This window comes from Trichosurus vulpecula, chromosome 1 (assembly GCF_011100635.1).
Source record: "Trichosurus vulpecula isolate mTriVul1 chromosome 1, mTriVul1.pri, whole genome shotgun sequence".
Lineage (NCBI taxonomy): Eukaryota > Metazoa > Chordata > Mammalia > Diprotodontia > Phalangeridae > Trichosurus > Trichosurus vulpecula.
Genome location: NC_050573.1, coordinates 50,488,406 through 50,510,679, shown reverse-complemented (window position 1 = coordinate 50,510,679; position 22,274 = coordinate 50,488,406). Strand labels below are relative to the sequence as shown.

Below are 22,274 nucleotides of genomic sequence, written 5' to 3'. Positions count from 1 at the left end.
AACAATTAATAAGCATGTTAAACAAATTAATTATGTTAAAAACAACATAAAATTTCTGGAATACAGCTAAAGCAGTTCTCAGGGGTAAAATTATATATTTACAAACATGCATTAATAAAACAAAAGAGGGGCAGCTAGGTGGTGCAGTGAGTAGAGCACTGGCCCTGGAGTCAGGAGGACCTGAGTTCAAATCTGGCCTCAGACATTTGACACATGTACTAGCTGTGTGCCCTTAGGCAAGTCACTTAACCCCAATCGCCCTGCCAAAAAACCAAAAAATAAAACAAAAGAGAGAATTAATGAACCAAATATACATTTTTTAAATTAGAAAGCCAACAATTAAACAAAACTAAAATAAATATAAAAGAGAAGGTATTAAAAATTAGAGGACGAATTGGAAAACAAAAAATTATAGAAATTATAAATAAAGGTAAAAGTTGATTCTTTTGAAAGACTAATAAAATAAGCCTAGAACTAATCTGATTAAGAAGACAACAGAAAATAAAATCAATAAAATAGCAAGTGACAAAGTGCAATCACCACAAAACCAGAAGAGATTAGCCAGAAGTAGAATTTGAAATTGGTATTTACAAATTCCAATTTTGAATAAGTTTGAGTAGAAACAAGTGTTTATACAGTGTTCTGATGTCTCATATTCTCAAAACTTTTTTTCACACTGTTTCACTATTCCTAATATAATCCAGGGATTTAACACAATGGAGAACATTATAGAATAAGTCATATTTTTCATATAATACTCTTTTTAAAGATGGCATAGTTCCTGCTCTCAAGAAACATACATTCTATTGGAATATATGATATGTATACCTGTAAGTAAAGTACAGATTTGAGTGTGACGAGTCATAAAAGAGATTTAGACAAAAATATACTAGGAAAATTTGAGGAGAAAGAAAAAAATTTTTAACTGTAGCATCAGAAAGGCTTCATGGAGGAGGTGGCCCCTGATCTAAGCCTTAAAGGAATTTGAGGATATTGAGAGACAGAGGAGAGGAAGGAGTGCATTTCAAGCATGGGGAGGACAGTCTATGAGACAGGAGAAAAAATACCAAGTTGGGGAGGTACTAGTACTCTAGTCTGAAAGGTATGTCAAGCATGTCACAGAAATTAATGAAAGATAAGACTAGAAGGATAGGTCATAGCCAGATTGTGAAGGGCTTTCAATGCCAACCTAAAGATTTTGTTTCTTATCCTAAAGCCAATAGGGAACCACAGAAGACATTTTGAGTCAGGGAGCAACATGACCAGCCCTATGCCATATGAAGACTATAAATGTTATATAAGGGATGGATTATTGAGGGAGAATGACTAGAGATACAGAAACCAGTCCAGCTGAGAAGTTTTAAAGGCCTATACTAAAATAGTGACAAAGTGAGTGGTGAGAAGGGGATGGATTTGAGAAGAGATAAATCTTCAGGACTTGGCAGCTAATTGGATGCAGGAGTGAAGGAGAAAAAAGAGTCAAAGATGATTCCAAGACTGACTTTTATTCTTATCTAGATAGTGTTGAACTAGAGGATAGTAGTGCCCTCTAATTAGCTGGCACTGTGTTCTAGTTATGTACTTATATGCATAAAGATGACATTTGAAGCCATGGGAGCGAATGAGGTTGCTGAAGGAGAGAGTATAGAGAGGGAAATGAAGAAAATCAAATATAACTTTCATAATATCAACAAAGAAATGTGTGAAGACTTTTCTAATGCATGTCCCCCTTACAAAACTGCCCCCTGAAATTACTTTGTGTGACCCTTGAGGTTCCGTTGGCTCATGTGGCTACCATGAAGCCCATGTGACCTACAGAAAGGTATCCTGACACTGGGTGATCTAGGGAGGAAATGTGAGGTCTATGTTACCCACCAGATGGCACTCTACTTGAGCCACCATCACAACAGTTTGTCAGAATCATGAGGGGGATGTGTATGGATTGCCATCCTAAAATACTGCATTATCTCCACTGGCCACCAGAGGACTCATCCTACAGATACCTAAACTTCTCCTCTTTTACTATAAAGCTCCCGCTTCAAGTATCTACTATAATATGATCACAAGGTTTATTGAATATAAGAAAAACTAAAGAAAATTTAGACACACTGTCCTACATGGAGCCATCTATCTCTGATCATCTTCTAAACTTCTTCCTTTATGCACTCTAAGCTTTTGAGGGTTACCTTGGGAAATTCTAGGACATCTTGCAACCATATCTCATGGAAAGAAACAAGGGAAGGGACATATGTGTGCTGGACCCCATCTTTGAATTACAGACTATAACAAGAGAAAGCAGTGAAGGAACAATGAGAGAGATTTGCCTCCTCCTCCAACCCATCAATTCAAAAGGATTCACAATAGCTGTCAGTCCAGGGCCTTCGGATACCTTATTATAGTTCCTGCCTCTGTCCCTATTTTAGGATCAGCTTCTTTTCCGTGCTGGTCTTTTGAAGTCTCTATCACTTCTCAATAGATTTTTCCCTGCCCTCAAGGAGCTTACATTCTAATGGGGGGAAATAACACAAAAAGAAGCTGAAAAGGGCAGGGATGTCCACATGGGGGCATAGTGTTGAAGTCCAGAAAGTCAGAAGCAAAGCTAGAAGTGAAATGAAGACTGGCCAGCCTGGACTCTTCCACAAAATGGAGGCCCAGGATGAATTCACCAATAGGAGAAAGGACCCTTCGTGGTGGAGGGATGTTCCTGGAAGAGAAGGCCACAAAGGTAGATGAATACTCCAGTATATCCATGATAAGGACACCCCAGTCACTGAGGGAAGTTCCAAAGTAAGATTGCAGTTGAGACATGATGGCATATGTTGGAAAGTCAGAAGCAGAGGTAAAAGAGGAATGAAAGCTGGCCAACCAGCACCCTCCCTCCCAAATGGAGGTCCTCTTCTTTGGAATAAGGTTAATAATTAGATAAATAGTTATGGGAACAATAATCAAGTTGAATCTCTTGGGAGGTGGGGGGTTGTTTCCATTTACACAGTCCTTTCCTTTTTTATTGATATCTCTTGTTTTTACAAGAAATTAAGATTTCTTAATATAGCTTCCCCTACTCCCTCAGTAAGCCACCTCTTTAATAAAAAAAAAAGAAGAGAAAAAAAAGTTCAATAAAACTAACTGATACATTAACCAAGTTTTATGGTATATACAATACCCCACATCCATAGTCTCCCTACCCTACTCTACCCTCGCCCTGTCTCTGCAAGGAAGAGAAGGAGTTAAATTCTCTTAACTCTTCTCCAGGGCCAAGCTTGGTGTCTACAATTACATAATATTCAGCTTGGAATATTTTGTACTTTTCATTCACTTAGGTGTTGTAGTCGTTGTGTATACTTTTTCCTGTTTCTGCTTTCTTCGCTCTGCATCAGTTTGTATGTCTTCACTATCTTCTCTTTGAATTCATCATATTTTTAATTTCTTACAGTGCAGCAATATCCCACTACCTTCATATACCACAATTTGTTCAGTCATTCCCCAACTGATCTACTTTGTTTCCACTCCTTTGTTACAATCACAAGTGCTACTGTAAATATTTCTTACTATTCTAACAACTGCTCCAGGGTTCACTCTCTCCCACTAATAGCAGCCCAGCTCTGGGCTTATGTAGATCAGGTATAGACCTAGGGGATCCTGGCTATAGAGGGAGGAGTCAGACTTATTTTTTCACTCTGGCTCATTTTGTATCTACCTCAGAGTAGAATTCTACAAGGAACCTCTTAAGCAAAAACTTAAGTTTTGTTCATGTATGGACTCTCCCCAAAAAGGATTAATTAAATTCCTTCTAGGAAAGTACTCAATGAACAAAATTGACTGAGAACAGTACACCTATGTATTTCCTCCACTACAAAAGACTCAGCATGCATTGACAAATACTTTGACACAGTAATCCATAACTTATAATCTTAAACAAGGTTGAAGTTCCATTCATTTCTAAAATGGTGAAACATTGAAACATTTTGGGGGACTATTGAGCCGGTATTTAGCTTCACCTCAGCAGCCAAACTGGCATGGAGGTCATCATCTAGGTGACTTCCTGCTGGTCTAGGTGCTAGACCCAGGGGATCCCAAACTCTCAAACACAAATTTACGACCAAGGCTAGGAAAATCTTTTTCAGGTTTTCTATGCTCAGGGAAAGCAGAAGAGACAGAGACTCAAAGAATGGTCCCAGGTTTGTCTAAGCTAGATCATGGACAGGGCAGGTGCCATTGCTACCAGAGAAAACAGGGAGGGGAATAAAAAAAATCTCAACCTCCCTTGGGAAGTCCAAAAGGAGAGATGTCAATATCCGAATTCATATTTCAAAAGAAAGAAGAAAATGAGAGAAGCTGTCTTTCCCTTTAATGTCTTGCTGCTTAGTTGACAATTCTCTTTTACAAGAGGGAAGGGCAACACATTGGAACCAACCAGACACCTCTGGTCTTTAGCAATGCCCTTTAGCAAGGATCCTGTCTAAAATATGGGCTCAAGATGCATGCTCAATTCCAGGGTACATGTCCTAATCCAGCAGATGAAGAGAGAGGTTGAGGGAAATTCCCTAATTATACTAATTTTGACTGTCTTGGGGTATATGCTTGGCAGTGGTACCTCTGGATCAAGGGGTATGACACTTTAGTCACCTTCTTAGCAGAATTCCACATTGCTTTCCAGAATGTTAGATCGTTTCACTTTTCCGATCTCTACTTCCCTCTAACCTTTCCCTCTTCTGAGCTCCACCCAAAATGTATTGGTGTATCCAAATTTCTACCCACTCCAATATTGACTATTCCCAGCTTTTATGTCTTTGTCCATATCATGGGTGAGAGATGAAATTTCAGAGTTGTCTTTAATTTGCATTTCTCTCATTATTCACAATTTGGACTTGTCTTTCTTATGGTTGTTAAAAGTTTGAAATTCTTTTGAGAACTCTTCATTGTTGGCTACTTATCTGTTGGGGAATGGGGTATTGGGCTAGATGGTCTCTGAGGTTCTCTACTACTACTACTACTAATAATAATAATAATAATAAATCAGCCAGAGTTCACATTTCAAGAATGAAACAAAATTTATAAAGTCCTTTTTTCACAACAGTCCAGGAAAGTAGATAGCATAAATTTTATCATCAAGATTTTACAGAGAAGGAAACAACGCCCAGGTCTAGCTCTATATCTATGATCCTGTGATCCTTTGACAGTCCTGTGGCTCAGTTTCCTCATCTGTAAAATAAGGAGGGTTATACTGGAAAACCTCCTCTACATTGAATAATCATAATTACAACTAAAGTTCACATTTTCAAAAATGAAATGCAATATATAAAATGCTTTCTTCCCAACAGTCATAGGAAATAGATAATATAAATTTTATTATAAAGATTCACAGAGAAATTAATTAAAGCCTCACCCATTTTTTATATAAGAAAAGTGCCTTAGTGTATGCTGCAGCCACCAAAAGCATCTCAATAAAGAGCACCATATGATGCAGATCATCTTTTAAAAAAAAGATTTTACAGAGAAAGAAACTGAGGCCCGGAAAAAGAAGGAGAGAGTAGTCAACAGTGTTAAATGCAACAGAGGAGTGAAAAAGATGAAGTCTGAGAAAAGATTGAGTAGTTACGAGATAGCTGGTAAAATTTGGAGAGAGCAGTTTCAGATGAGTGATGGATGAAGTCAGAAGCCAAATTGCAAAGGTTTGGGGAGTGAGTAAGAGGAGAGGACATGGAGGCAATGAATATGTAGACAACTCTTTGAAGGACTTTAGCCAAGAGAGGGAGGAGGGATATAGGATGAGAGCTTGAAGGGAGGGCAGAGTGTGGTGAAACTTGTTGCATGAGACTTGGGCATATTTAAAGTAATTAGGAAGAGGTTGAAGTTGGGACGGGGGGAGAGACAATAGGGGGAAAGGGGAAATGGGAGATGGATTGAGAAAGATAGCCAGAGAGGGAGAGGAAGAGGAGAGTGTGTGCCAAGAAGAGGGGGTGGCAGAGCTTCCCCCCAAGCCATGCGCCATTGGCCATGGTGGTGAAATCAGCAGCCCCACCTTCTCTGCCAGTCCAAGCCTTGCCAGAACTGCCAAAGGGGAAAAGTATAAGGAAAACTGAAGTCACTCACTCTTTGAGGACTTTCATGGCCCTATGCCATAATGAAAGACCATGGGGTGGGGCGGGGGGTGGGGAGGGACTGAGAGCTGGCAAGCCCAAGAGTAGAGTGTGGACTTGATCAGACCAAAACTAAGATCCAGTGACCTGGTGAGGTCAAGGAAAACTTGAGCTTATCATCTTTTCCCCCTCCTATTTCTTCAGGGCATTTGCCGAGGAAACCTTTTCTTGGTTTGGAACTTACCCAATTCATTTATGATGAAAAATGCTATCCACCTCCAGAGAAAGAAATGAAGGCATCTGAATGCAGATCGAAGCACACTTTTTCTTTATTTTTCTTGGTTCGTTGGGGGTTTTTTGGTCTGTGTTTTCTTTTACAACATGACTGATGTGGGAATATGTTTTGCATGACAGCACAGTTATAGAATGTATCAAATTGTTTGTCTTCTCAATGAAAGAGGACAGGAAGGGAGGAAGGGAGAAAATTTGGAACTCAAAATTTTTTTAAAACAATGTTAAAAATTGTTTTTACATGTAATTGGGGACAAAAATAAAATATACATCATAAAACAGGAAGCTTACCCAATCATTTTCATTTTTGCTACCCTCCCAGACTGACTGGGCAGAAGGGTGGCAAAAAGGGGAACCAACCCAAACTTCACAATACCACATATTGCAATTTACAAGTCTTGGTTTTACTATTGTTTGGGTTTTTATGATACCTGATTATAAGAATAAATCACGTGGCCATCAGAAATGAACAAATTATATATACTGTCATACTCAGGTGATGTCTAGATAAGGGGCAGCTGTGTAGTGCCATGAATAGAACACCCAACCTGGAGTCCAAAAGTGCTGGTGAGTTGACATCCTGCCTAAGATACTTACTGTGACACTCTGGGCAAGTCATTTAACCGCTGTCTGACTCAGTTTCCCCATCTGTAAAAATAGAGATAATAATAACACTTATCTCCCAGGGTTGTCTCAAAAAGATCAAATGAGATACTTTTTTATAAAGCGCTTCCCAAATCTCAAAGTACTATGTATATGCCAACTGCTATTATTACATACATTGGTTAGTTTTGCTGAACTGCATTTTCCTCCCTTTCTTTTTTATTCTTTGTTACAAAGGATTGTTTGCTGGGGAGGGGAGGAAAGAGGATGTATTCAAAAAGGAAGATGTAAAGACAGATAATGTCAACAAAATTCCTTTTTTTAAGAAAAAAAAAACAGGGAATTGCTAGGTTTGATGAGTGGAATGGGGCATGGAAATGAATACCTGATGAGAAGGATTTCGTATTTATGATAACCATGGGGCTTATTCCAGAACATAAGAGCTAGATTTCTTTTGGACCTGGGTTCAGACCAGACAATAGCCAGCTCTGAAGAAAACACAAGCAATGAGGAGTGGGGGAGCAGCATACAGATGGGTAGCCACAGTGCCATCTGATGGCCAAACTATGTACTACAACCCATTCTCTTCAAGTAAATTGTGTGTGGTACTGGGACAGTCTGCTGTTTTTGGAAATAGTAGAAATAGGGGAAAGGAGCCAGGGCGTCCCCACCAATCTCTCCTTATAAGCTGTAAGGGCACAATCTTAGGGTTTTTTTTCCTCCACCCCTCCCTGAACCTCTTCCAAACTGAGGCATGTGTGCGCGCGCGCACACACACACCCCACTCATTCAATACAAGTAAGTAACATAGAGAACATTTACATGCCCTAAAATTTGCAACATCCTTTACGTATGTTATCGCATTTGATCTTTATAACCACTCTGGGAGGCAGGTGTTATTCTTCTCCCCATTTTACAGGTAAGGAAACTGAGGCTAAGAGGGGTTAAATAACTTGCCCGTGATCACAGGGCTAGGAAGGGTCAGAAGCAGAATTCAAGCTCAGGTCTTCCTAACTCTAAGTCCAGTACTTTATATACTATTGTAAGCTATCTTTCAATGAATGAATAAACGACCTGCCCATAGTCACGCAACTAGACAGAAAGAGGGACCTAAAGATCCCTACAGGAATGTAACAAATCTAGCAACAGATAGGTAGTATAGTAAAGAGAGAGCTGGGCCTAGAGTCAGAGAGGCCTGAGTTCAAATCCAGCCTCAGACACTTATTATCCATGTAACCTCAGGCAAGTCACTTAAATGCTGTCTGACTCAATTTTCTCAACTGTAAAATGGGATGATAACACCTATCTCCCTATTGTTTATGGTTAAAATGAGATAATATTTGTAAAGCATTTAGCGCAGTACCTGGCAGGTGCTTAATAAATGTTTTTTCCTTCCCTGCTTTGGAAGTTTACTGGGTTCTTGATGGGTGGGAGAATGGGAGGTCCAGAGCTGGAGAGCAAAGGGTGGGAGATTATATATAAGGTGAAGGGAATCCCATTATCCTGCCGATGTTCCTTAAGACAGACAGCTGGGCTGCTCATGCTGGGTCAGAACCATCACCAAAGGGCAGCCCCAGCTTTTGGTCTGGGGAAGGCATGAAATTGTAGCCTCCTCACATTCAGGGACAGTTATAGATACACTCCCTACATGCTCACACTTATGACTGCCACTTTGGCAGTTTTATCTCCACACCCCACCTACACACACACACACACACACCCTTTAGAATGGAAGCTCCTTAAGGGCTGCCCTTGTTTCATTCTCTATACTTGTATCCCTAGCACCTGCTATAGGGTCCTGACACATAGTAGGTACCTAATAAATATTAATTGATTGGTTCTTTCAAATGTCACTGTCATTTCTTCCTGGGTGGCACTAGGCAAGGACCCAGAATGCAGGGGTTCAGGAAGAATTGTCTACAGAGGGAATTGCCAAATGGACCATTAAAGGAGCAGACTACTTTTACAAGAGGCCTGAAGTGCACCATGTCTGAGAGGCACATTTGATTTAGACCTTAGGGACAGTCAGCCTGCCATAAAGAGACTCTGGATGGGAGTCACTGCCTATGACATGGAAGCAAGAAACACTCCCCTTGTCTCAGTGGCATCTACAATGTTTCCAGGGAAGCCAAGGATGCCAAGACACACAGAAAACCCAAATTCATCCCAAGATGTAGCCTGAGTGGGAGGTTTTCAGTGTGAATTCTTGGTGCTATGGACTTTGGGGGAAGTTTGGAGATAGAGGGAGAGTTGAAAACATTGACAACATGGAAGGAAACCATCCCTTCCCCCCCCCCGCCCAAGACAATTTCCAGGCTCCAAGGTTTGGCAATCAGGAAGGAAGCGACACCTAAGGAGTCAGAGTGGAGTCAATACTCACTGAAAAGGCGTATCCATCCCTTTCTCTCATTTATGACTATTATATTGAGAGGTAATGGCCCTTAACCCTCCTCTGAATGGTGTTGTGAGGAACAGTTATTACTTTAGTGAAAATGAAGTTTCGGGTTGAGTTGGGAATCCAGACAAGTGGTGGGTTTCAGCCGTATCTTTTTGTTCCATTTAATACTACATTGGGACTATGATTTTATCTATTTGGGAATTCCAAATAATGCAAATCTCAAACCATTCATTCCATGCCAACACTTTGTGGAAACTGGCAAAGGTCCCTGGATCCCTTAGAAATATTAAGGAAGTGTTTCTTCTTCATGTGGATTTCTTTAGCTCCCACGATTCAACTGTCATCTCTATGCAGACGATTCTCAGATTTATTTGTCCAGCCCCAAACTCTCCCCCGGACCCTAGTTTTGGATCTCCCACTGTTTATTGAACATCTCAAATTGTATGTCTCATAAACATCTTAGACTCAGCAGGTTCAAAACTGAACTCATCTTTCCCCCTAATCTCTCCCCCTTCCTAAATTTCTAACTACTGTAGAGGGTACCATCATCCTCCCAGTCACCTAGGCTCTCAACCTAAGTATTTTCGTCAACTACTCACTCTCTCTTGCCCTCATATTCAATCTGTGATTTTGCCTTCCTGACATCTCTCTTACTAGCCCCCTCCTCTCCTCTGGCACTGCTACTAGCCTGGTGTTGTTTTTGTCCAGTTGTTTCAGTCGTGTCCACCTTTCATCACCCCATTTGGGGCTTTCTTGGCTAAGATACTAGAAATGTTGCCATTTCCTTCTCCAACTCATTTTACAAATAAAGAAACTGAGACAAATAGGGTTAAGTGACTTGCCCAAGGTCACATAGCTAGTAAGTGTCTGAGGCTAGATTTGAACTCAGACCATGAGTCTTCCTGACTTCAGGCCTGGTGCTCTATCCAGTGTGCCACCTAGCTGCCCACTACCTTGGTACAGGGTATCACTTCATACCTGGACTATTGCAATAACCGGCCGGTTGGCATCCCTACCTCGTCTCTTCCCACTCCAATCCGTCTTCCACTCAGCCATCAAACTGTTCTTAGAGTACAAGTTTGACCACCTCACCTCCGTCTCCCCCTCAGTGAACTCCAGGGGCTCTCTACTGCCTCTAGGGTCAAATATAAAATCTCCTGTTTGGCTTTTAAAGACCTCCATAACCTGGCCCCATTCTACGTTTCCAGTCTTCTGACTCTTCACACCACCACCCCCTCCACATACTCTACAATTCAGTGACACTGGCCTCCTTACCAGGGGCATGTTGGAGCCAGGTGGCAGCTGATTGTTAAATTTTCAGTGTAAACATTTACCCCTCAGAAACTAGCAAACAGCCACAAATCAGGACTTGATCTATCATTTTGTTGATTGTCTAAACTTTAGAAAGTCATGGGGAAAAATGTCACTAGTACAGATCAAACTTAAAAGTATGTCATGGATACTTTTTCCCCCCAGAGAGCTGGTTGTTAAACATTTGCCAGCTCACACTTGCTTTTCCTCACTGCTTCTCACACCAGACATTCCATTTCCTGATTCCAGGCAGTTTCATGTACTAGCTCCCATCCTGGAACCCTCCCCTTCCTCATTTCTGCCTCTCACCTTCCCTGACTATCCTCAGGTCTCAGATAAAATCCCACCTTTTACAAGAAACCTTTCCTGTTTCCCCTTAATGCTCAAGCCTTTCCTCTGTTGATTATTTATGCTCCAATTTATGCTGGCTATATTTTGTTTGTACGTAGTTGTTCCCCCATTAGACTGTGAGCTCCTTGAGAGTGTGGACTGTCTTTTGCTTTTCTCGGTCTCCTCAAAGCTTAGAATGGTGCCTGGCATATATTGTTATCATTTAGTCATTTTGCAGTTGCGTCTGACTCTTCCTGACCCCTTTTTGGGTTTTCTTGGCAGAGATACTGGAGCGGTTTGCCATTTCCTTCTCCAGTTCATTTTACAGGTGAGGAAATTGAGGCAAACAGGGTAAAGTGACTTGCCCAAGGTCACACAGCTAGTAAGTGTCCGAAGTCCACATTTGAACTCAGGTCCTCCTGACTCCATGGCAGGCACTCTATCCATTGCACCACCTAGGTGCTTAATAAATGCTTGTTGAAAGCCTTTGGACTCATCTGAATGAGAAATGTCCCCAGTCTCTCATTTCCAAAACCAAGATTCACACTAAATCCCTTTTTCCTCTTCCCAAAGGCCAAACCATACTGCCGTTGAGGAAATCTAATGAAAAGTTCAGGAAGGAATTCTCAGCCCCACTTCTGATAGAATTAGGATGTGACCAAGAAGGACGAGGGACCCTAGATTAACCCACTTAAAAGCCTCTTTCCCCAGCCCTTGACAGGATTAGAGTAATGACCTAAGAGAAGCAGTGGGCCAAATGTTAAGAGGGAAGGGAATGAGTATTTATATAGAACCTACTATGTGCCAAACATCACCATAATTGTCTTAGGGAGATTCTGAAGGTCACCTGGCAGGATAAGGTAGCAGACACTGAGGTCTTTACTCTAACTAAACTGCCAAGCATTCAAACTCTGCTTCAGAGAGCACAACTCCGATGGACTGGCCCATGCTGTTCAAATGCAAAACGTACACTAGCCAAAAAGACTGTTTTGTGGAGAACTCACACAGGGCAAGCGTTCACCTGGTGGTCAGAAGAAGCGATACAAGAACACTCTCAAGGTCTCTCTTAAGAACTTTGGAATTGATTGTGTGACATAGGAGACACTGGCACAGGACTGCTCAAAATGGCATGCCCACATCAGAGAAGGTACTGTGCTGTGCTCTATGAGCAAAGCAGGATTGAAACAGCTCAAAGGAAACACAGGATATGCAAATTTAGAGAATCCACTCCAAATGTTCACACCTCTGGACCTATGGTAGAGCATTCCAAGCTCATATTGGTCTGATCAATCACAGTCCCACAGTCGGACACATTGAAACTTGACTCTAGCATAGTGATGTCATCTTGGTCCTCTTTGAGAATGAAGGACGACAACCAACCAACCAATCATGTACCAGGCACTGTGCTAAGCCCTTTACAAACATTATCTCATTTGATTCTCATAACTACCCTGTGAGGGAGGTGCTTTTATTATCCCCATTTTAGATTGAGGAAACTGAAGGGCAACAAGGGGGTGCAGTGGATAGAGCGCCAGCCCTGGAGTCAAGAGGACCTGAGTTCAAATCCAGCCTTAGACACTTAATAGCTGTGTGACCTTGGGCAAGTCACTTAATGCTAATTGCCTAAAAAAAAGAATTGAGGAAACTGAGGCAAACAGAGGTTAAGTGACTATTGTTCTGTTGGATAAACTAAACTTACTCTGAAGTCTTGCTCAGTTATGACAATGTAATATTCTCTGTTGCTGAGGATAGCATGGGGTGGCCTCATACACAGATGCTTATTAGCTGGGTGATCCTGGGCAAGTGGCTTCCCCACTCTGTCTGCCCCATCTGTAAATATTGAATAAATAAAGAATAAAAAAATAAAGAATAATAAAAGCACCTAGCTTCCAGGGTTGTTGTGAGGTTCAAATGAGGCAATATATGGGAAGTGTTTTGCAAGCCTCAAAGCACAGTATGAATGCTAGCTATTATCACTGATGATATAAATTGTAACTAAAAATTGGCTTGTGTGAGATTTCCAAAGCCATTAGGAAATTCTGCCCATTTTAGACCTCTCTCTCTAAACCAATAAGTGTATGAGGCAGGATTTGAACTCAGATCTTTCTGACTTCAAGTCCAGTGGTCCATGCCCTATGCCACGCAATGCTTTTCTCAGTAACTGTGTTCGTAAGCAAAATGGGCTCCTTAGCACTTAGTTCAACAAGTGCCCTTGAAGAGTTTGGCTTTTGTTTGCTTTGAGTAATTCAGTGTATTTCATTGAGTCTTACTAAGTGCTAAGCCCCAGGGCCCAAACCCCTATTGGGTGTAAAACCTATGTGGGTGTGGATTGGCAACTAAGGTGGGGCCCAAGGTGGGGCTAACACAGGGGAGGGCCTAGTTTTATGCATGAGTTTGAGTGATAGGCTTGGGACATCAGAGGCTCTTAGACCGTGTGGGTTTAAGTCACTTCTTTGTGACAATTTTAGGTCACATGGGTGAGTCGCATGTGTGACTCACCCCTGACGCTGAAAAAGGTATAAAACCCGAATTTGGCCTCCTCTTCCTTGGAGCTCTTTCCCACAGCAGTGGTGGCGAATGACTCTGGGCCAGCCCTTGTTCTGAGCTCCCGGGCTGAACCTAGATGTTGGTAACTATGAATTTGTATTTGGTCTGTCTGTTGATTTTTGTAATTTGCTCTGAAGTTCAGTGTTCTGGTCTCTTCCCCTGAACTAAGTGAATGATATTTGTATGCTGAATTAAAGTAAGCCTGTCAACCCCTTAACCTTGCTTTCCTTAGTTAAGCAGATCAAAAGAACCTGTGCTTTGGCAGCTTTCTGGGTGCCGGCTGTTGGTAGATCTTACACCCCCACAACAGCTGCTAGCCAGATTGTTGAAACAGTAACAGACAAAATTCCATGGTTATAATTGACTTCAGACTTTGCATAACAGTTTAGTTAATAGCTTAGATAAGGCAGCTAGCTAGCCAGTGCAATGGACAGTATGTTGAGCCTGGAGTCAGGAAGACCTGAGTTCAAATCCAACCTCTGACACTTACTAGCTATATGTCCTTGGGCAAGTCTCTTAACCACTGTTTGCCTCAGTTTCCCCAAATGTAAAATGGGAAACACAATAGCACCTACCTCGAGAATAAAGCACTTAGTACAGTGCCTAGAATTCCCTCCTCCTCCCTTCATGGGTTCATCCAACTTTCTGGAGGCCTTTGAGGAAGGTATCACAAAGGTACCTGCTGAGCACAGCAGGCCTCCATCTGTCCTCCCCTGCCCTTGCCACAGGACCAGGCCATTCTCTCTTGGGTGATATCATTTAAACCTGGTCTCCTTCAGAGTTCCTCGCTGGTTATATATTATAGGCTCTCCATTGTCCTCTGTGTCTTCTAGTCATTAGTCTAGCCATTAGTCAATAGCCTGGAAACTGTAATATGTGTGTTGTCTGTTTGCATTAATAGAGGGAGTTTCCTCACTGAAGAATTCCCCTCACCAATGAAATCAAAGGTCCAGACCAAAAAGAAAATATTGTATGTTAATGATTTTACATTTTAAAATGTAAGATGTACATAGACATCTAAGCCAAGTTTGGGTGCAGGGGAAATATTATTGGGATGTTAGGATGATATAAGAACAAAATATATAAATAAAAAAATTTAAAAGAAAATTTTAAAATCTGAGTCAAGCCACTGGAAAGCAAGGGCTCCATTGAGCTACCAAGAAACCCCTGGGCATTGGTATTCATCCATCTGTCTTTTCTTCCTCCAGTGCCTACCTAAGAGGCAAGTACATTGGTATAAAGCAGACTTCTGGGACCAACCAGCATCATCTTATACCTAGAGGTGGCCTCTACCCTGCTCTCCTACACACTCATCCCTACTTGTAAATCCTCAGACACAGAAAGACACACATGGACATACCCAATATAAATATACACACTGAGGCACACTCATAGACATGAACTTGGGAGAGCACACACTGACAGGAGAGGGAGTGATTTCCAGAATCTGACTTTTCTCTTTTTCTTTAAGAATCTTAAATCACATTACATACTGTTCCAAAGTACCCAAACACACCCAGATCACAGTAGGGAAACTGAGGCCAGAGAGATCTGGCCTCCCCAAGCTTTAGGGCAGGCCCAGTCTTCCAAACGAAAGGCAGATCTTTAGCCAGTTGAATGGGTAGGACTTGGTCCTGGGAGGGAGGAAGACACAAGATCAGATAGGCTCTCCATTATACGCCCTTAGGAGTCATCTCCTGTACCTCCTTCCTCTGCACCCCCTCTCCTTTAACACACCCCTCCCCCAACACAACACCACCACCCCACCCCTGCCCCCACATAAGGGATTTTTGCCCACTTAACCTGATTTTTGAGCCTTCTCCAGTTTTTCCACTTCACTACTCAAACGATTCAGGATCTGGTTCTGGCTCGACAGGTCTGCAGAAGAGAAGGAAATGATGGAGAGAAGACCCTAGAGCCAGATAGAGCCCTTCAGAGATATCTCTCCCAAAGCCATCTATTCCAGAGATATACCTCTCCCAGAGATGTCTCTGCCAGAGACCCATTACCCTAGTCAAGGCCCTCCTTTTCCCCCTAACCTCTGGGACCCATTATGTCTCCCCTAATCAGAAACAGGCAGTCCCACCAGACCCACCCCATCCCCCACCTTCACCCTCACCCAGCACTGGGTGCTGAGAGAGAGGAAGTACCATTTTTAATTTGTTTCACCATCTTATCCGAGGCTTCACTGATTGCCTTTATTTTACTGATCTTAGTCTCCAGTTGCTGTGCATTATCCTGCTCCTCCTGGAGGATGCTAGAGACTGAGAGATCCAAAAAGAGACATTCATTCATTCATTCAACAAATATTTAAGTCCCTGCTAAGTGGTAGGCACTGTGCTAGCCAATGAGGATATGAAGACCAAAACAGATAATCCCTACCCTCAGGGGCTTACATTCTAGCTGTGGGAAGGCAACATATACACAGATAAATAAATTTGAAATACATAAAGATCAAATGAGAAACTCAATGTAAAATATTTTGCGAATCATGTTTCATAGAAATGTTAGCATTGTTATAGGAAATAAGAGAAAGAAAAAGAGAGGAAAAACATAGAGGAGAGACAGAGATACAGAGGAGGAGAGACAGAGAGAGAGAAAATTTTTTAGAAAAAGAAAGTCCAAGAGGGAAAGGAGGGAGGTGTTTCACTGACCCTTCCCCTCTTTTTCTCAGGTGCCTGGAGACTGGCCCCCTGCTCAGGGCTGACTTTTTCCCACAGCTCCCCTGTGTCTCTCCTAGACTCACAATTCCCACTCTCACCCCCCAATTCCTCCACCTCACCATTCCACAGTTCACTCTTCACACTCATCAGCTCCTCGGAAAAATCAGAGCCTGGGGAGAAAAAAAAGAGAGAGAGTAAGCCTGGGATTCAGCCCAGAGCTGGTCGGGGGAAGAGGTGAAGGAATAAGGGTAGTGGGGTAGGGAAATAGAGATAGAGAAATGGGGATAGAAACATTAAAGCATGGAGACAGAGGGAGAAAGAAATAGAAAGTGAGAAAGAATTAGAAAGAGAATGAGAAAGAGACAGAAAGAAGGAAAGTGAGAAAGAAAAGGGAGGACAAGAATTAGAGAGGGTAAAGGGTTGGAGGGCACAGGCAGAGGCTCACCTTGGGGGCAGTAGTTAGGGCCCCGGAGAAGGTATGAGCCAGAATCAGGTAAGTGTAGTATGAGGTCTGGATAGGATGGGGGGGGCGGGTCTGGACTGGAGGAAATGATGGAATAGAGAAGACCCCAGGCCTAGGTACCCAAGCAGGTATGGGGGTGTGAGGCCATACTCCTCCCCTCTCCACCCTCCCCTTTGCCACCCCTCCCCCACCTCACACTCACCTTTCACCACCACCAGAGACAACAGGATAATGCACAGCAGGAAATTCAGGGCCAGGAGGAGGTAAAGACACAGGATAGATCTGTGCACTAAGGAGAGTCCTGAGGAATTGCTTGGAGCTGAAGCAGCAGAGGCTGAGGATGAGAAAGACCTAGTTGAGTGACATCTGGACTGAACCACTTTTGCCAACAAGTGAACAACAAGCCAGGAGAGAGTATTCCAGCCTAAGCCCTGAGCAGAAAGTGCTTGGGAAGGTGGGAGGGGAAGGAGAGGAAAAAAGGATGCCTCCTTCTCATCCCCAGACTTGGGCCCCTCCCTAGCCCCTCCTCATCATTCATAGCTGTCCTCCATCATTGTAACCAACCAGACCTCACTAGCTGGAGCCAAGAACCCACTGGAGGATTTGAGGGAAGCAGATTCAAGGCTTTACAAAGAAACCAGCAGAAAAGGTGCACCATACTTTTTTTTAAACATCATTAAGTTTTATTTTTAATTTATGGAATAAAACAAGTGTTTCCATAACAGTACAATAAAAAAGATGATTGCACATGAAACTGTGAATCTACCATGGACAACCCGCTATTCCTTTCAAATACACAACAGAATTATCATGTAAATTTTTTTCTTCTCCCCCCACCCTGGAGATGGCTACTGTTAGGCACAAAGACACACACACACACACACACACACACACACACACACACACACATATCTATATCTATATATATATGTATGTATGTATGCATATGTATGTAAATGTATATATACACACACATATATATACATGTATGCATATGTATGTATATGTATATATGTGTGTGTATATGTAAATGTATGCCTATGTAAAAATGTTCTGTACATACTTCTGTTTATCAGTATACCATACTTGAAGGGGATTTCCTTAAGATGACCTTAAGAAGCTGTGAGTAAGTAAGCTGCTAAATGTGCTCCTTGAGGTCAGGAACTTTCTCTTTTCATATTTGTATCACCAATGCTTAGTACTTAGCTTCACATCTCCCACATTCCTCCTCTCTGCTCACCTGTCTGCTGATTTAGTTCAGGGTTTTATCACCCCTCCCTGGGCTATACCAATAGCCTCCTAGTTGCTTTCCCTGACTCACTTCTTTCCCTATTCTATTCATCCCCCACATAGCTACCCAAGTGGTTTTTCCTAAAGTACCAATCTGATCATGTTAACCAACCCCACCCCACCACCCCACCCCCAGCCCAAGCTCAAGAAGTTTCAAGGGCTCCCTATTACCTCCAAGACCAAATCTAAACTCCTCTGTCTAAACTCCCTTTATAATCTGGCTCCAGCCTACCCAGGTTTATCATACATTCCTCCCCTTCCTGCATTCTACATTCCAGCTCAACTTGATGTTTGTCCAGGACATTCTCTCTCCAGTCTCTATGCCTTTGCATAGGCTATCCCCTATGCCAGGAGCACACTCCCTTCCTCACTTCTACCTCTCAGAATTCCTAGCTTCCCTCCAAAGCTCAGTTCAAATGCCACCTCCTCCTACATCAGGCCTTTCCTGATCCCCCACCCCCACCCCAGCTGCTAGTGCCCTTGCTCTCAGAAATTATTTTTGTATTATTTACATTCTTTAAATATGTATCTGTTGAGCAACTACTTACTATGTTCTAAGGCCTGAGCTTGGTCCTGGGGATACAAAACAAAAACAAAATATTCTGTGACCTAAAGGACCTTACATTCTACTGAGGAAACAACATGTACACACACACATAAATACAAAACATAGGAAGTCTGTAGCTATGTTCCCCCCCACCCCAGTAGAATATAAGCTCCCTGAGGGCAGGGGCTATTTTATTTTTGCCTACAACCCTAACCAGTATTGTCCCTCCCATGATGAGTCATCTCTCTTAGCTGAGCCTGAGTTAGAGACCAGCCGAGCTGTGGGGGAAGTGAGACAAGGGGCAAGAACAGTCCTTACCCCACTGGATAGACATTGATTGTTGCTCCAGAGCACCATTCTGGTTCCTTGCCACAGAGATGTTCTCATAGTCAGATTCATCCTCCTCTCTAAATCTTGGGCCACCTGGAGGGACCAGACAAGGGCTTCAAAGGTTCAAAGAACCAAGGCATCCTGTTTCTCAGCACCAGGCCCCACTTGTCATCCACTTGAAGAACCTGGGCATCCCACCAAGATTTGGAAGCTTCACTAATGAAGCACACTGCCTGACACAGAAGTGATGGCCTCACGATATAGAACAACATACATTTTCAGACACAACCAACAAATGAATTTGGTTTGCTTGACTGTGTATATTTGTTATGAGGATTTATTTTTTTCCTTTTTGGGGGGAATTGAAGGCAAGAGGGGCACTAGCAACAGAGTTACCAAATAGAAAAAGTGGTTAATTGCAGCATTTTTAAATGCACAGGAGAGAACAGAAGGAAAGCCAGAAGAAAACACTGACAAGCAGGACAGCTTTGAAAGTTACATGTTGACTTCACTATATACTTAAAAGGAAAAGCAAATGGTACATAACGGGAATTTGGGGTTTCATGAACAATCCTCTTTTTTCTGTTCTGCTTTGTATATAGAAATGTTCATTTTATTTGGTGTTTTTTAAGTTCAGAATATAAATTTTTTTAAAGGACCATAGGCAGCATGACTTTCAGAACCCTCCTCTCTCTTTCCCCGTCAAGCCTCAAATCTCTCCTACCTAAAATACCTTCTCTCTGGCATACTGGGACCCATCTTACTCCCAGACTCTGGAAGAAATGAACCAGAGGCTTAGATTAGAGCAGGCTAAAGGGAAGGTTTCTGGGTACCTGAATGTAACCAATAGAGGTATATTGAGAAGGGAATGACAGACAGATACACCCTGAAGGATGGCAAGGGTCCAGACTCCTGGCCTTCAGTTCCCCCCTCCCTGTCCCTTCAGAGGCACATCCTTCAAGGAGACTTCCCCAGTCCTTACCACCACCACCCCTACTTTCGCCCACCAGTGCTACCTGCTGGAGCCTCTTTCTTCTTGGCCCTCTTCTTGGGGGCCAACCCTTGATTTACATAAATATCCTCTGTTCCTTCCATGGTCCTGGCATCAACTGATCTTCCCTGCCTGTCCTACTCATGCTCCCCACCCACACAGTCACAGGAGATGGTGTCAGAGGATGGATGGAGCAATCTTTCAGGATGTCTACTGGGGAGGAGGAGGAAAAGAAAGAAGAGCTTAGACTCTCAGGGCCAAAAAGAAGCCTCCAAGGCTTCTCTACCTGAACAGGAGACCCTCTACAGCATCCCAGACAAGGGACTCTGCAGACTCTAATGAGGGGGTTGGGGAACTTACTTCTTTTCAAAGCACTTTGGGATAGCCTTAAGAGCTAAAAAGTTATTTATCTGCCTCTCTACAATTTTCCCTCATTGTTCCTGGTTCTGCCCCTGGAGCCAAGCAGAATAAATCCTACAGGCACAAGGGATCATATAATATAGAGCTAGAAAGTACCTTAGAAATTGTTTGAGAGTTCAACCCTCTCATTTCACAGATGAGAAAACCGAGTCCCACAGAAGGAAAGAAACCAGTTCAAGGTCCTACAAACACAAAGTCCTTCAAATACTTGAAGGCAACTTTCATATGCCCCTAACTATATACCCACAGATTAAAGAAATTATATTAAAGTTATTTTTGAAATTTCCCATCAGTTGACCTGCCCATTTCTTCTAGCACTAATAAACTCCCACCCAGTCAAACCCTCCCCATCTCAGTGATCATGAACTCCTAACTGTCATAATACAAACCGCATTCTCCACCCCCTACTATCCACTCCTTTATTCCCATCCCCCTCAATCTGAATGCCCTTCCAATATCACACTCTAAAGCTACCACCCTTTCCACTGTGCCCTCTGGCATACTCAGAGCATTGGTAATAAATTTGCTTTCATCTTAAATCTTTTCCTTTTCCTTTCCCATTCCTTTCATCTTATGACTCTCACTGAGATCAGGCTGCCTCTTGATGACCAGCCTTTCTAGTGATCCTTTCCATCACTGGTTGAATTGCAGGAGTTAGAATATTTCTTCCTCCCCATTTCCAGGCTCTCTTCCTCCCTCTATCACTTAATGACTCCTCCTTCTTTGAGGTTCATTCAATCTATGTCTACCACCCAATCAAAATTCTGGTAGCTATTGTCTACCCCACTTCAGGACACGCCCCCTCTACTTTCCTCAGTGAATTCAGTGCCTGCCTTACAGTCTTTCTCTTCTTCCCCACTCCTTCCCTCATACAGTCTTGACCCACAGTATAAGAAGTACTGAAGGGATAGCTAATGGAAAAAGTTTAAGAAGTCCTGTACTAAGAGATTTCAATCCCTATCAGTACTCCCTCAAACAGCTTTACCTCCCAGTTCCTCACCTTACTTAGTTCCTTTGACCTACTCCTCCACTCTATCTCAGCTACACAAAGATGGTCATAGCCTTGATCTTGCCATCACCCACAAATGCACCATTTTCATATTTATGAACTTGGAAATTCCCATTGTCTGATTACAATTTGCTGTCATTCCATCCCTCCCTCTGCCTTAGAACCCCAAACCTTGTTCTTCTCCCTCACCATGACCTCCAATCTCTTGGCCCCTTAGTTCTTTCTATGGCCTTTACCCTTACACACCCTATACTCTCTTCCCTTCCCTATCTTGATCAGCTGTAGAACCAGTTCAACTCAATTCTGTCTTCTCTCAAGTCCCTTGCCATCTTATCCTACTGAAGATCTGAGAAGCCTCAACTCTGGATTATTCCCATCATCCGTTGCCTTCACTCCTACTCATGTGCTGCTCCATGAAGCTGGAGAAAATCACAGAGCTATACTGACTGCATCTACTACAAATGTATGCTTATTGTAAATGTTCAATCTTTTTTCAATCATGTTCAACTCTTCATGACCCCATTTGGGGTTTTCTTGGCAGAGATACCAGAGTGGTTTGCCATTCCTTCTCCAGCTCATTTTACAGATGGGGAAGCTGAGAAAAACAGAGTGAAGCCCAGGGTCACATAGATAGTGAGGGTCTGAAACCAGAATTGAACTCAGGAAATTGAGTCTTTCTGACCCAGCTTTCTATCCAATGTGCCACCTAACTACGCCACAAACATATGTTACTATAACAACAATGCTGCTAGCAGCTGCTGACAAAGTGAAAGACTAGTAACAAGACCAGCAACAAAAGCACACAGGAGGGCTGTTAGCACAGGTTCTTTGATCTGCTTTTCTAAGGAAAGCAACTTTAAGGGATTAACAATCTCACTTTAATCAAACATACATATACCATTCACTTAGTTCAGGGGGAAAAGCCAGCACCCTGAACTTTCAGAGAGAATACAAACAGAAATTGCAAGCATACATTATATAAACAGAGCAAATAAACACAA

General features: G+C 42.5%; 1 protein-coding gene across 1 annotated transcript; it reads right to left on the bottom strand.

Annotated features, from left to right (window-relative positions):
* Positions 1-15,165: 15,165 nt before the first annotated feature.
* Positions 15,166-19,948, bottom strand: MCEMP1 (mast cell expressed membrane protein 1). Its single transcript, XM_036753784.1, has 7 exons — positions 19,870-19,948; positions 18,842-18,946; positions 16,889-17,020; positions 16,343-16,393; positions 15,711-15,824; positions 15,364-15,438; positions 15,166-15,194 (listed from the first exon to the last, which is right to left on the bottom strand). The coding sequence occupies exons 1-7, from the start codon at positions 19,946-19,948 to the stop codon at positions 15,166-15,168; spliced, it is 585 nt and encodes a 194-aa protein (XP_036609679.1).
* Between the last annotated feature and the right edge of the window lie 2,326 nt (positions 19,949-22,274).